The 12,557-nt window shown below is 31.2% G+C and overlaps 1 protein-coding gene across 6 annotated transcripts in view; it reads right to left on the minus strand.

Moving 5' to 3' along the window:
- LOC118192818 (uncharacterized) overlaps positions 1-12,557 on the minus strand; it is a 560,683-nt gene that overhangs the window by 52,247 nt on the left and 495,879 nt on the right. For 4 of the 6 annotated variants that reach the window (XM_085813364.1, XM_085813361.1, XM_085813363.1 and 1 more), the window contains 5 exons: positions 9,312-9,399; positions 8,639-8,785; positions 7,779-7,907; positions 805-933; positions 600-728 (listed from right to left, as the gene is read on the minus strand). In XM_085813364.1, the coding sequence (XP_085669490.1) occupies positions 600-728; positions 805-933; positions 7,779-7,907; positions 8,639-8,785; positions 9,312-9,399 (622 nt within the window). Of the gene's footprint in view, positions 1-599; positions 729-804; positions 934-7,767; positions 7,908-8,638; positions 8,786-9,311; positions 9,400-12,557 lie in introns of those variants that run through there. The other 2 variants (XR_015040285.1, XR_015040286.1) reach the window with 2 other exon arrangements.

The following is a 12,557-nucleotide window of genomic DNA, read 5'->3' on the forward strand; positions in this document are numbered from 1 at the left end:
TGATGCAATATAGTACTGCCTGGATAAAGAAGATACTGAAACACTGATAATAAATAAGAACTGTTTTTATAATTTTAGATTAGAAATTTCTTTTTCCATTCATTCCGATTTTTTGCCACGAACTACATTCTGAAATCTGGAATTTTGACTTATCCAGAATTTCCCGAGCTTTCACTGTACCCCAAAATTTTGACTTGCATTACTCACTATTCAAAGATTAATGTTTTTCATCTGGCAAATATACACATTAATATGTCTTTAAGTAATAGGAAACTCATCTCATTCATTTCTATTTTTAAAACTATAGTTTCAGTACTGATTTCTAGCATTAATACTGTCTCAGGAACAAAAGATCAAAGACAATATGCCTTTTAAACTAATTCTATGTTCTCTTCACCTATTAAAAATATCATTTAGAGCTTCAATTTTTCTATATCAGATTCCTTATCAGTTGGATATCAAAATTTGTTAATCACAGACTCAAATAAAGTTAAATTCTAGCAAAACTCCTAAATAATATTTACTAAGAAAATTTCCAGTAATAACTTACATTTAATCTTCCAGATTACGAAACTAAACTGGAAATTTTAAAATCTCACCATGTTCGCAGACTTCTCCAGTATATCCTGCAGGACACCGGCATTCTCCAGTGGCTGGCATACAATTTCCTGAATTCAAGCAACCACATCGCTTTGTGCAATGATGTCCATACCAACCTGGTGGACAAGCTAAGAAAAAGTACTAGATTAAACTGCTGCAATTTTGATATATGCAGTAAATTCATTCAAAAAATAATATACATACAGTGTTCACAACGGCTCCCAGTAAAGCCACTCGGGCAAAGGCAAACTCCATTTTTAGTATCGCAGACTGCATTGTTGTAACACTTGCATTTATGTTTACAGTTCGATCCAAAGCGGCCATGGCTGCATCCTGAAAACATCCGAGGCCTTTTTATCAGAAGGTGATAAAGTAATTTTAAATAACATCATACCCTAATATACACTCACTTCCCAAAGTTAAGCACGAAGATGTAAAATGCAAAAAAATCAACAAATACTGCTTTGATTGACACAAAATTTGGCAGGAAAGTAGCATATATATTTATGCAAAAAGCAAAATCAATAATTATATGAAGAAATGAAAACAATATTAAATTTTTGAAAGTTTTCAGATAATGACATACTGGAGACAGAATTATGTAGAAAGTGAAAATAAACAGCATAAAATGAAAAAAAAAGGACATTAATAGGGTATGTGATCCCCTCTTATCTGTACACAAAGTTTACACCTTGTGACCATGCTTTCAATTAGGTGGTCAACCACCGCAGAATTAAGCAATCACCTTGTAGAGCAGTTTCTAGCTCAATAAGAGTTGCTGGAGGTGGGAAACGTGAAGATACAGCACAGCCGAGAGCATCTCAAAGATTTTCAATGGGATTAAGATTGGGCGATTATGCTGGTCACGCCATATGCTCAATCCCTTCTCTCTCCAGGTAATCATCAATGATGTCAGCTCTATGGGGATGTGCATTATCGTCCATTAAAACAAAAGTAGGGACAAGTGCTGCAGCATACAATTTCACAATGGGTTCTAGGACTTCATCTCGATACCGGACAGCCGTCAAATAACCCGTTTAAAGATGTGCAGGTCGGTGCATATCCTAATGAAATCCCTGCCCACATCATAATGCATCCGCCTCAGAATGCACGATGTTTTGGGACTGAATGCGTGATGTTTTGGGACTGATTGCATGTTCGTTGTTCAACGCTTGTCATCTGTCTCCAGAGCAAATCTTGACTCATCAGTAAACATGACATTGCCCCAGTCAGACACATTCCAATTGAAATGTTCCCGGCACCACTGTAACCGTGCCCCTATTTGATTGGATGGATTGAGGAACACAAACTCGAGATACCTGGGTATACAGTCCACTCATATGTAATCTTCGACGTACAGTAGCTGCAGATATCGCTATACCAATGGACGCTGTAACCATAGATGTCACACGTGTGGAGGTCGCTCTGCGATTCTGCTTGGCTACAATAGCAATATATCAATCTTCAGCGGGGGTTGTAACCCTTGGACGACTGGCTACGGGTCTTCGGACAACTGTCTGTGTGGTTTGGAATTGTTTCCATAAACATGAAATTACAGAATGATGAACGAAGAAAAGAGCAACATCTGTGATCGACTGTCCTGCTTCAATGCATCCCACAGCACGCCAGCGCTCAGAATCTTTCATTCGTCTTCTGCAAGTCATACAAACACGTATGTCTTGAAAACAAATTGTGTGAAAGTTTTAAACGCATTCTATCAGCACTTACAATCAACTTCTGTAACCCTTCATAAAGCTGGCTTCTTATAAGACTGCCTTTTTTGCATATTTCTTGACATGAAAGCACGACTGGCTGTTACCTAACATATTTGCATACTTAAATTTACCTCTGCAGCGAATTGCATACTCTTCAATTCTGATTGGCTTCCGGAAATTAGCATTTTTCTCTCCATGCTTAACTTTTGGAAGTGAGTGTATTTTTAAGTAAATGAAACAATTTTAGAATAAAAAATTTTAAAATGGAAAAATTTAATTAAAAAAATTGTAAAATATATTGTTGCAGGTTGCAAACAGAAAATATAGTTTGATTCATAATACATGTGACCAAATTTTGTGTTTTGATGGCTTTTTGAACTTATGCTTATATAGGTTTTTAAGGCATACCATCAGAAAAAATTACAAGAAGCAACATTAGATGGTATATTTTTGAGGAAATAGATTAACTGATATTTTTGTTACTAAATCATTTTATACCTGACTTAAATACATGGCACAGTACAACATTATGATGGAACATAATCTCTGTGATAAATACTTGGGAATATGCAAATGCTATCCTCCCTGAGAAAGTGCTATAGAAAGCCAAAACATTTCAGTACTGTCCAAGATATACTATACGAGATTATGTATCAGGTGTGCTACCCACTGTACTACTACAGTGAGAAGGGATGAACTGAGGTGATGTAGGTATCCAGTCATGGAGAGATGATTTGCTAGAGGTAAAGAAAATGAATTTACAAAATAACCATTATTAGTAGGAATGCAGGGGGGGGCTGATTCAGAACCCTATATTTTTTAAGTTGTAGCTGAAACAATATGGAATGCAATATTAAATCTGAAAGTAAAAGTTATTATGAATTACAAATCACAAAGAAAAATTTTAATTCAAATCAGAAATCAAAGAAAAATTGAATAAAATAGAGAGAGCTGGTCAAATAGGTCTCAGGTTTTCATTGATTGTTATTTTCGTAATAGATGTAATGATAATACTGCCGATATTTTTGTAAAATTTTTCAGCCAGTTTTGTCATAAATTTGTGAATTTATTTGATTTTGAATTCTTCATGCACAGAGGTGTTTCTGATAAGCCATATGCTGCAGATAAGCCGCTTAAGGGTAGTATTTTACAGAGTTAACTGCATTTTACATGCATAACCCCTGAGAGGAAAATCATAAGTGAATATGGAATGTAGCATGGTCTTGTACAAGAGCAGTTTATAAACATAGGTTTTGTTCAAAAAATGAACTGAGTTGAAAAAAGGGTTTTCCATTCATCCAAAAAGGAATAAAGTGGAAGGTGTATTATAAAGTTGTCCTGCAGAAAAATTTCAGAAGCTTTTAAAATTTCCTGGAACTGGAAAAGTGCATGGAAAGAAACATCTTCAGGAATTCTTTAGAAGCTTCTGAAAATTTTTTGAAGAACAATATCATTAATGATGCAACTTTCAATCTATCCCAATTTTAAAAATATATATATATATATATTTTTTAGAATTTCTTACAGCATTGTAACTTCCCCGCAGAGCTATCTTGTTAATGATGAAGTATCTATTCTGTTTCTGTAGGAGGTACAAAAAATCTGTTTTGAGCCCCACCACTTTTTAATTAGAACCACGGATCAACAATCATATAAATAGTACATCGTTTATAATACTTATGTGGGGTAGGATAACTTCAACACAGTAACAATCTCCAGCAAGTGTATTCTTTATCAAAAATGTGGAGCTTGCTCCATCCATCCATTCATCATCATATCTTTATGAAGTTGGCTGCAGTAAACCAAGTCACATGTTGTTTGGTTGCATTGCACAACTTGTTAAGCAATGTTGACTGCTGTTTAATTTTGATCTCTTTTCAGCTACAAGGCAATATATCAGTCACTATTGTTTTTCTTACATGATCACCACCAACCCTTCTTACAGCTGTATCAATCATTTGGAAGGCCTTCAATAAGATCATGAAACAACACTTTTGTCAATTCCAAACACCTGGATGATAGTCTCCCCTCAAGCTTGCAAATCGATCTACCATTGGTAAAGGCATCCTGGTGATTTTCTTGTAGCCATACTGCACTTGCAGAATCTCATTTTCACTTGTAGAATGCCTGAAAATGCACTTTCCTTTCTTCATTTTAAGTTGCCTTACACTATGTGCGCTGACTTCTCATGTTTTATATACCCTGACATATTTTCTAATATCATAGTGCTGATAATTACATATGAATCATCTTTCTACTGAGTTGCTTTTCATTGTAGTTATTGAAAAATGCCTTTTTCAACAATTTCATGGTTGCATGTTGAAAAATCAATTTATTGCTTAAATTCTTTCAAACTGATGTGTATTTGATTAGCTAAAAGAATAGTAATATTGATGTTGCAAAACTGTATAGACCGCAAAAAATAGTAAAGCAAAGGGAATGGCATTAAAAGACCAGTACATTGTGTACCTTAGATTTGTGCACTAGATTTAAAAAAAAAAAAAAAAAAATCGAGTCTACTGCATTATATCACCAATTCCATTTTGAGGCAAGAGGTTTTCTACAGTTCTGACCTAATCTCAGCTCTCATTTATATTTGGACCTTAGAAATACATAAAGCTTCTTCTATTTTTTTCAGTATGTTACCATAGAGTTATTCATTCTGCTTACCAATTTTTAATAGGAATTTTCATTACATGTAGAATTTGATTTTTAGTTTATCCAAGCGATTTGGTACATTTTCAGTTCTCAGAAATATTGCCCAGTTGAGTTGCATAAGATTTTTAACTTTCAAACTAAAACAATGCATTTTTTAACATATTAAAGAATTTACATGCAACATATGCATTTAGTTGATATAATTTATAACACATATAAGTGATAACTTAAAAACAGTTGCACTGTTGATGCATTGTATTTAATTAAGAGATATTTCTAATGTCATGCATTGTGTACTTTGGGTATATAATAACAATTCTACACAACCTAACAAGATTGCCATACTTGCTTTTTAGTTATAAGTCATATTTTAATCTTTTGGACTAATTCTGACAGACAATTATTAGAAGGCATTTTCATTCCAATTTTTAAAAGTTTTATGCTATTTTGAGAATACTGACTTTAAGAACTATAAAGTATCTTGTTTTAAACTTTCAATGATTTTTACTTTGTACAAAGTAAAGAAAGTATTGTAATTGTGAAAAATTTTGGTTGTCAGTTTTTAACAGAAATATCAATTTTGACTGTTCCCAAATTAATTTTGACAATTTTTCATGATGCTTGTATGTACAGACAGAAGAAAGGATTCCTTATTCTAAAACGGACTGTAAAATAGATTCAAAATGGACTTTCTGTGACACCTGTATGTATGTATACCTTGCATAACTCAAAAATGATTAGCTGTAGAACGTTGAAATTTAGTTTATGGGACTGCTATAACATCTAGTTGCATAACTCCCTTTTTTTATTGCAATCGGCAGTACCAAAAGTGTACATATAATTAATATATATGTAAGATATAACAAAATACAATAGCTGCTTTAAAAAAGTAATTGGCGACCTCGGAATTAACATTTTCAATTTGGTGCTCTTCCCCTAAATTCATCTGTTCTGTCAAATTCGAGATCTCTCAATGTTATGTAATGCTGCTTGAAAAGGGTAACCAAAACTAATAACTAACCAATCATAGCTTATCTCTAGAATCACACCTATTCTGGTATAAAAGCTCTTAGCAGTTAATTTTGTCAGTTCTGATAGCTCCCACCTTGCTAATATCTCCTCACTTTGCTTAGCCTGCATCCTAAATTTAAGAATCAATGTAAATAGCAATTTATCATACTTCATTATGTTTGAAGCATCAGAAATGTATCGGATTTCATTATGATTGGATAAACATCTATGGAGATGATTTTATATGTGTGAAAATAAAGATTGGAAATTCTTCAAGTTCATGCTTTGTTATCTTCATCTGTAAGCCTTCACTCTCAGCTACGATGACTGCAATCATAGCTGAGAGTGAAGGCTTACAGATGAAGATAACAAAGCATGAACTTGAAGAATTCCCAATCTTTATTATATATACATATATATATATATATATGTGTATAATTTGAGTTTAATAAATTAAAGTTAATTAAATTTTAAATGAAATTTAATCACAAACAAATAAATTATTAATTATTGCTGCAAACTAATCTACAATATCTTTTAAATTCTGAGAACACATGTAAATCAAGTGCAAGTATCAAACTCCATGAATAAATATATAGTTCCAAAATGTACATGTATAAGTGAATAATTGTTGAACAGGTTTGCACTTGATATACATGTGTTCTCATAATTTAAATGATATTGTAGATTAGTTTGCGGTAATAATTAATCATTTATTTGCTTGCAATTAACTTTAAATTTGCTTTTACGAATTGAGAACATTTGTTAAATTCAAATTTCATTCCTTGCAGCAATGGTGCAAGAGAATTGTTTAAATCTAATTTAACTTTACTATTTATTCTTTTGAAACAATATATATATATATATATATATATATATATATATATATGCGATAGGAAGAGAGCACAGAAGCATCAGAGGTAGAAGCAAAAGCGCACAATTATCCAATATGGAAGCTCATCCAGAGAAATTTTTGAGTTCAAGTTCCAAATTAGCTATGCCATCAGCATTACACAAGCCATGCGACATAGACTAATTTAGAAATGGCACAGTCCAGAAAATTTATTACTTTTAAAATTAAGAGAGGAAATACCCAAATTAAAAATGAGGAATTAAAAGGCTAAATTAAACTATAAAGCTAATTTACATATTTTTTTATCTTACATATATTACCCACAGAAGTGTTTTAAACGACTTAAATATTCATGTATTGGCAATTTCAGATTTTTAAGGGAAAATTTTATATCTTTTATAAAAAATAAAAATACAAGAAATTTGACTCCCACATAATATAAATTCACGGGGAAATTTAATTTCAAAATTTGATGTCATTTTCAACTTGCCTTGAGGATTGATTAACTAAATTAGAATAATTTGAGGAAATACGTTTAAATGGAAAATATATATATAATTTAATAATGATATTAGGTTGAATTAAATAATCACTGCAAATATTAGTTTTCCATCATTTTTAACAGAGATTAAGTAATATTAAAAAAACATAAATTTTGTAATAAAAGTAATACAGAGTGATTCGTCATTGATCACAAAAAATTTTTTAAAAAATCTGATATGCTTTACAATAAAACATAGAAAATAATGTAGAAATATTATTTACCTATTTAAAGGCAAATATTGGGCAAAGAGAAAGTCTATTGTAGTTTCCTGGGAGGGCAGTGAATTATATTTTCTTATTTATAAGAAACATTTTAAAAAATTCATGAATATTTTTTAGTTTGGCCACAAACTCATGATTTATATAAAACATAAGAAAGTTGATTACATGCAACATACTCTCCCGACAATGTGTCCCATGATATCCAGGAGGACAAAGACATTTTCCACTGACAAGATCACAAGTGGCATTATTCTTACAAGAACACTTCTGACTGCAATTTTCACCAAAATAACCAGGACTGCAAGCTGGGAAACAAATAATTTTCTTAAAAAACAAAAACAGACAAGACTTTGTACAGTTTTTTAATCAAACTATAGTTTCAGAGGTAACATCAAATTAGTGAAGTATATAACTTATTTACAACAAATATTCAGAAGCTACCTGACATAGGAAAAAAATGCCTTAATGAAGTACTTAAGGAACTGATTTTGAATCAACATTAAATACGTGGAAAATTGGGCAGGAGGAATACATGCTGCTAATCTCTTCTGCTGCTAAGAATTGAATCTGAAATAAAAATTCAACAGTTGAGTATCTGTGAAGACCTTGGTATTGGCTCATTTTACTGCCACAGTCTTGGTGCCCTTGAAAGTAATAAGTGACCCTGGTCAGTCTGAGGTCTATGGAGGAAAAAATAAACATCGTAATGCCAAGGTAAAAGTGGATTTTGGCCTCTACTGCAAATAAATGTTTGGATCTATTTTGTGGTGCAAAATCTAACTGGTCATCAAATCATTCCAACTTACAGTATTCATGCAGCTATTGGTGGGCATAATATTATATAGAAATATATAAACAGTTTTCACCAATAAACATGCAGTTGTATGAATATATTTTCTCAATATTTTTAAAATATGTATATCAGAATCTAAATGATTTTAATAATTATTAAACACAAAACTTTTAATATCTGAAATACACTTATACCTGAACATTTCATTCCCTTATTAAGAAGGCAAAATAATTAATCATTTACCTTTATTGCAATGCAATCCTGTCCATCCTGGAAAGCACTGGCACTGACCAGAGACAGAATCACAAGAAACAGCATTCACGCAATTACATGGTTTATCACAACTGCGGCCATAAAACCCCTCCTTACAAACAATAACTGGAATACTATCTGTAAAAAAAAATAAAAAAAAAAATCATGTTAATTCAAAGCAAATGATAAAAATACTGAGATAAATTACAATATTTTTAGAATTTCTCATTTATTATTTAATTCAGAAAATTAAACTGAAAGAGCAGTCACATTCTTAAAAGATAAAGTAATGATATTATACCTCTCTCTTTCACATAACATGTTAAACATCATCTTTGATACACCAGTAATTGTCAGAAAAGCCAATCGCATTAGAATTATTAACATATAAATAGAAAAAAACTATCTCTAAAATATCATTTATTCAATTGATTCTTTTATCAGTTAATTACATATGATACCTACATGCATTGTTTTCAAAAAACTGCATTTTATAAAATTCCTATAAACTAAGTTATGAAAAAACTGTACATGAGAATCAAACATGAAATAATTTTTAGATTTAGAACTCTAAATTTCCCACAGAACAGCATGCATTTTAAAAGATTTTACAACCTTAGTTCTATTAGCCCTGATTTAAATTAATAATAGATGGAAAACATACCTTGAAGCATACAGTCAGCTACATTTCCTGGACAGCTTACTTCACAATATGTACCACTGAAATCTTTTTTGCACAAGCACTGTCCTGTCTAAAAAAAAAAAAAAAAAATTAAATTAGAAAATTACATACATTATAAAGGGAAAATTTAAGGTCAAGAATTAGTAAGCAATTTCAATAGAACAACATTCAAGGAAGTTAAGAATATTCTATGACAAGCAAAGAAATAGAACCATTAAGGCTATGGTAACCCGATTGTTTTGCTTCAAAGATGTCTGAAAGCATAATGCCTTCATAGATGGATTAGTTATTCAGTTATGGCAAAGCTGACAAAGGTTGTCAGCCAAAGATCCACTTTGTTTTGATTAAGAAAAACTGAGAAACATTATCTGAGGGTCCTGTACTCCTCTTCCACCAAAATGGTCGAAGAGTTTAATGGTGGTCCAGAGTTTTCTGGATTGATGAATTTTACGTGGCTTCAATCCGTACAGATATTGAGGTTACATATGTTTGTGTTAAGCCAGATTTCAAGCCTCAGCTCATTATTATTGTTATACAAACTGTTAACAAACAGGATGATAATGCGTTTTTGTGAAGAATGGAATTCTTGAAATCCATAAGCTCAACAGACCTCTTCATAAGTTGAAAAAGAGACAGGCTAATTCCCTGCCATGGGATGCTCTGAGTAAAAACTTAAAAGCGTCTGAATTAAGTCATGCATGTCTGTGCATCGCCAATGCCAGATATGAATATATAACTATTCACGCAGATTAATGACAAACTTTTAGATAAGCAGCAGTAAAATAATATTAATAAATTTTGAAATAAAATTCAAATCTAATGCACTTATTCTGGTTTATTTACAAACAGTATTAAGAGATCTACATATTTATCAAAATATGTATATGGTAAAATGTTAATTTATGCAATATCCAAAATAATATTAGTTATTGTATAATTAAGTATTTATAACTACGACTGGTCGAAGATGAATAGCTTATAGAAATCTATACCAACTAAAATATGCTTTTTTACATAATATAAATTTTTATACATCGGTATGTTCCCTTTGCAGGTAACTTACAGAATTTTAAAACAAGTACAATTTTAGACCTACGATTTGCCTAATTTTAAAGTCATTATAAAAGATATTAAAATTTCAAGCAAATCCTATAAAAAACTCCTCATAAATGAAGATGTAGATTCTGAAATCATCAATAGCAAAATAGAAGATTTTCACAAGATATTGCACCAAAGTAGTGCAGAAGTATAAATGAAAGATGTTGAACTGTGGATAGAAAATGATGATAACCCTGGCTACTAAAGTTTAAATGAAGCAAAAACCATTAACAGCATTTATACTGAACATAACAAGAACAAATAAAAAATGAGGTGAAGGAAATATACAAATCATGTTTAAATATATGTATGCAGTTTATTGCAGCTTACATATCACAAATTACAATTACTCTTTAAAAAGAGAGAACAAAAAGAATAAATATATATGTATAATTACAAAAATTAATAACTATAAATAAATAAATATAATTCTTTTGCAAAATTTAAATATAAGCTCCATACCACAAACTGCTGATTTAAGGCACTCTACAGATTCAGCAGAGGTGGAAATTGAATGCTAGTGTAACTCAAAGGACGACAGTTAAATTTCTTTAAATCATTAGCTTAGCAAATGAGGTAACACAACATTCATCTTCAAAATAAATTTATCTAGACAAAGCATAATTTCTTACAATTTATTAACTTTGTTAGTAACAATTTAATTTATTACAAAGCATACAATAAATACAGAATTTGTGAAACATTAAGGCAGTCTAGATTATGAAGTTCTGCACAGTATTTTGAAATCTTCATGTTATATTTTTGCTTTTTCATTTACCCAGATTTGTAATATTCCAAATAGGTATAATTACCTATTATTCCAGATTTATATGATTTTACTGTTTAGAAACAAGTGTGGTAAACATATAAAACAAATCTTTATGTCTCAATATCAGAAATAATCTATATTATTTTTCATTTTCCCTTTCTTTTATTTCCTTACTTGCATGATACATGTAGTGGGTATAAAATTTAAACAAAAACAAAAACTAAATTGTGCTTTGCTTTATTTAAAACGTTAAACAATGATTCTTGAATGCTGCATGTATACATGGTTTTGGTTTAGTGGTTTGAATGGCACACAACCTGGAAAGGTTATTAGCGCCAGATGCATGTCGAGAGTATACAATTAAAACACCCAAAAAATTAAGCTCAATCACAAATTTTACACAACAGACATATAAAATCAATATGTCTGTTGTCCAAAATAATATTAGTTATTGTAAAATAGAATATTAGTTATTGTAAAATAGAATATTAGTTATTGTAAAAAAGAAGTAATAAAATGATGAATATTTAAATGAAGTTATTCATGATTTATATAAAAATATGAAATGTGAAGCAGTGACTCGTGATTTATAAAAAAACGTGAAATGTGTGTTTAAATTACATTAAAATACAAGCGTATTATCAAATTTGATGATAAAAACCTGTTTCCTTCAAATAATGAAATAAATTAGTATTGACCTCTTTCCCGATTATTCGATCAAGAGGCTAGTCAGAATCATTAAAATACTTTAAACGAAGTGTGTTAAAATACACGTAGTTAACTTAAAAGTGATGCACTGTCAGAATACTCACACAGAAAGAATAAACAGGTTCACTCTTGGCCTTCAAAAGGTAGCTGTGTGTCACACGAGAGTGACCAATCCTTAGACGTGTTAACAACACCGGTTTCGTATGGAGTTCCAATACTCAATTAGAGGTTTCACGCTTGGAAGTTTATTGAGTACCTGCGCATCCCATAATAGGATTTCTCTGGGATTCTCCACACTTCTCTAGGATTTTTCTCTTGATGGCCTTCTTAATATCCGTCAGAGGAACTTGCTGGCTGCATAATTCAACAGCAGATTTGGCCGCGACATCTGCCAGTTCGTTTTCCCCAAATACCAACATGGCCAGGGACACAGCAGTACAGAATTTTGTAATCATGCTTTTGAACCTTTTAATGTTAACTTGAGAATGTCAACAACAATAGGACTGTGAGTGCTGGAAACAGGTTCTAAAAGTTCCAAAGCACTGTACGAGTCTGTATAGATTATGAATTTTTTATGGCATAGATTTGATGTATACAGAAGTGTAGAATATATAGCAGATAGTTCTGATGTTAAGACTGAGGAAGCGCAATGC

This window comes from Stegodyphus dumicola, chromosome 3 (assembly GCF_044657685.1).
Source record: "Stegodyphus dumicola isolate Sdum_Otavi_A_Nest chromosome 3, ASM4465768v1".
Classification (NCBI taxonomy): Eukaryota; Metazoa; Arthropoda; class Arachnida; order Araneae; family Eresidae; genus Stegodyphus; species Stegodyphus dumicola.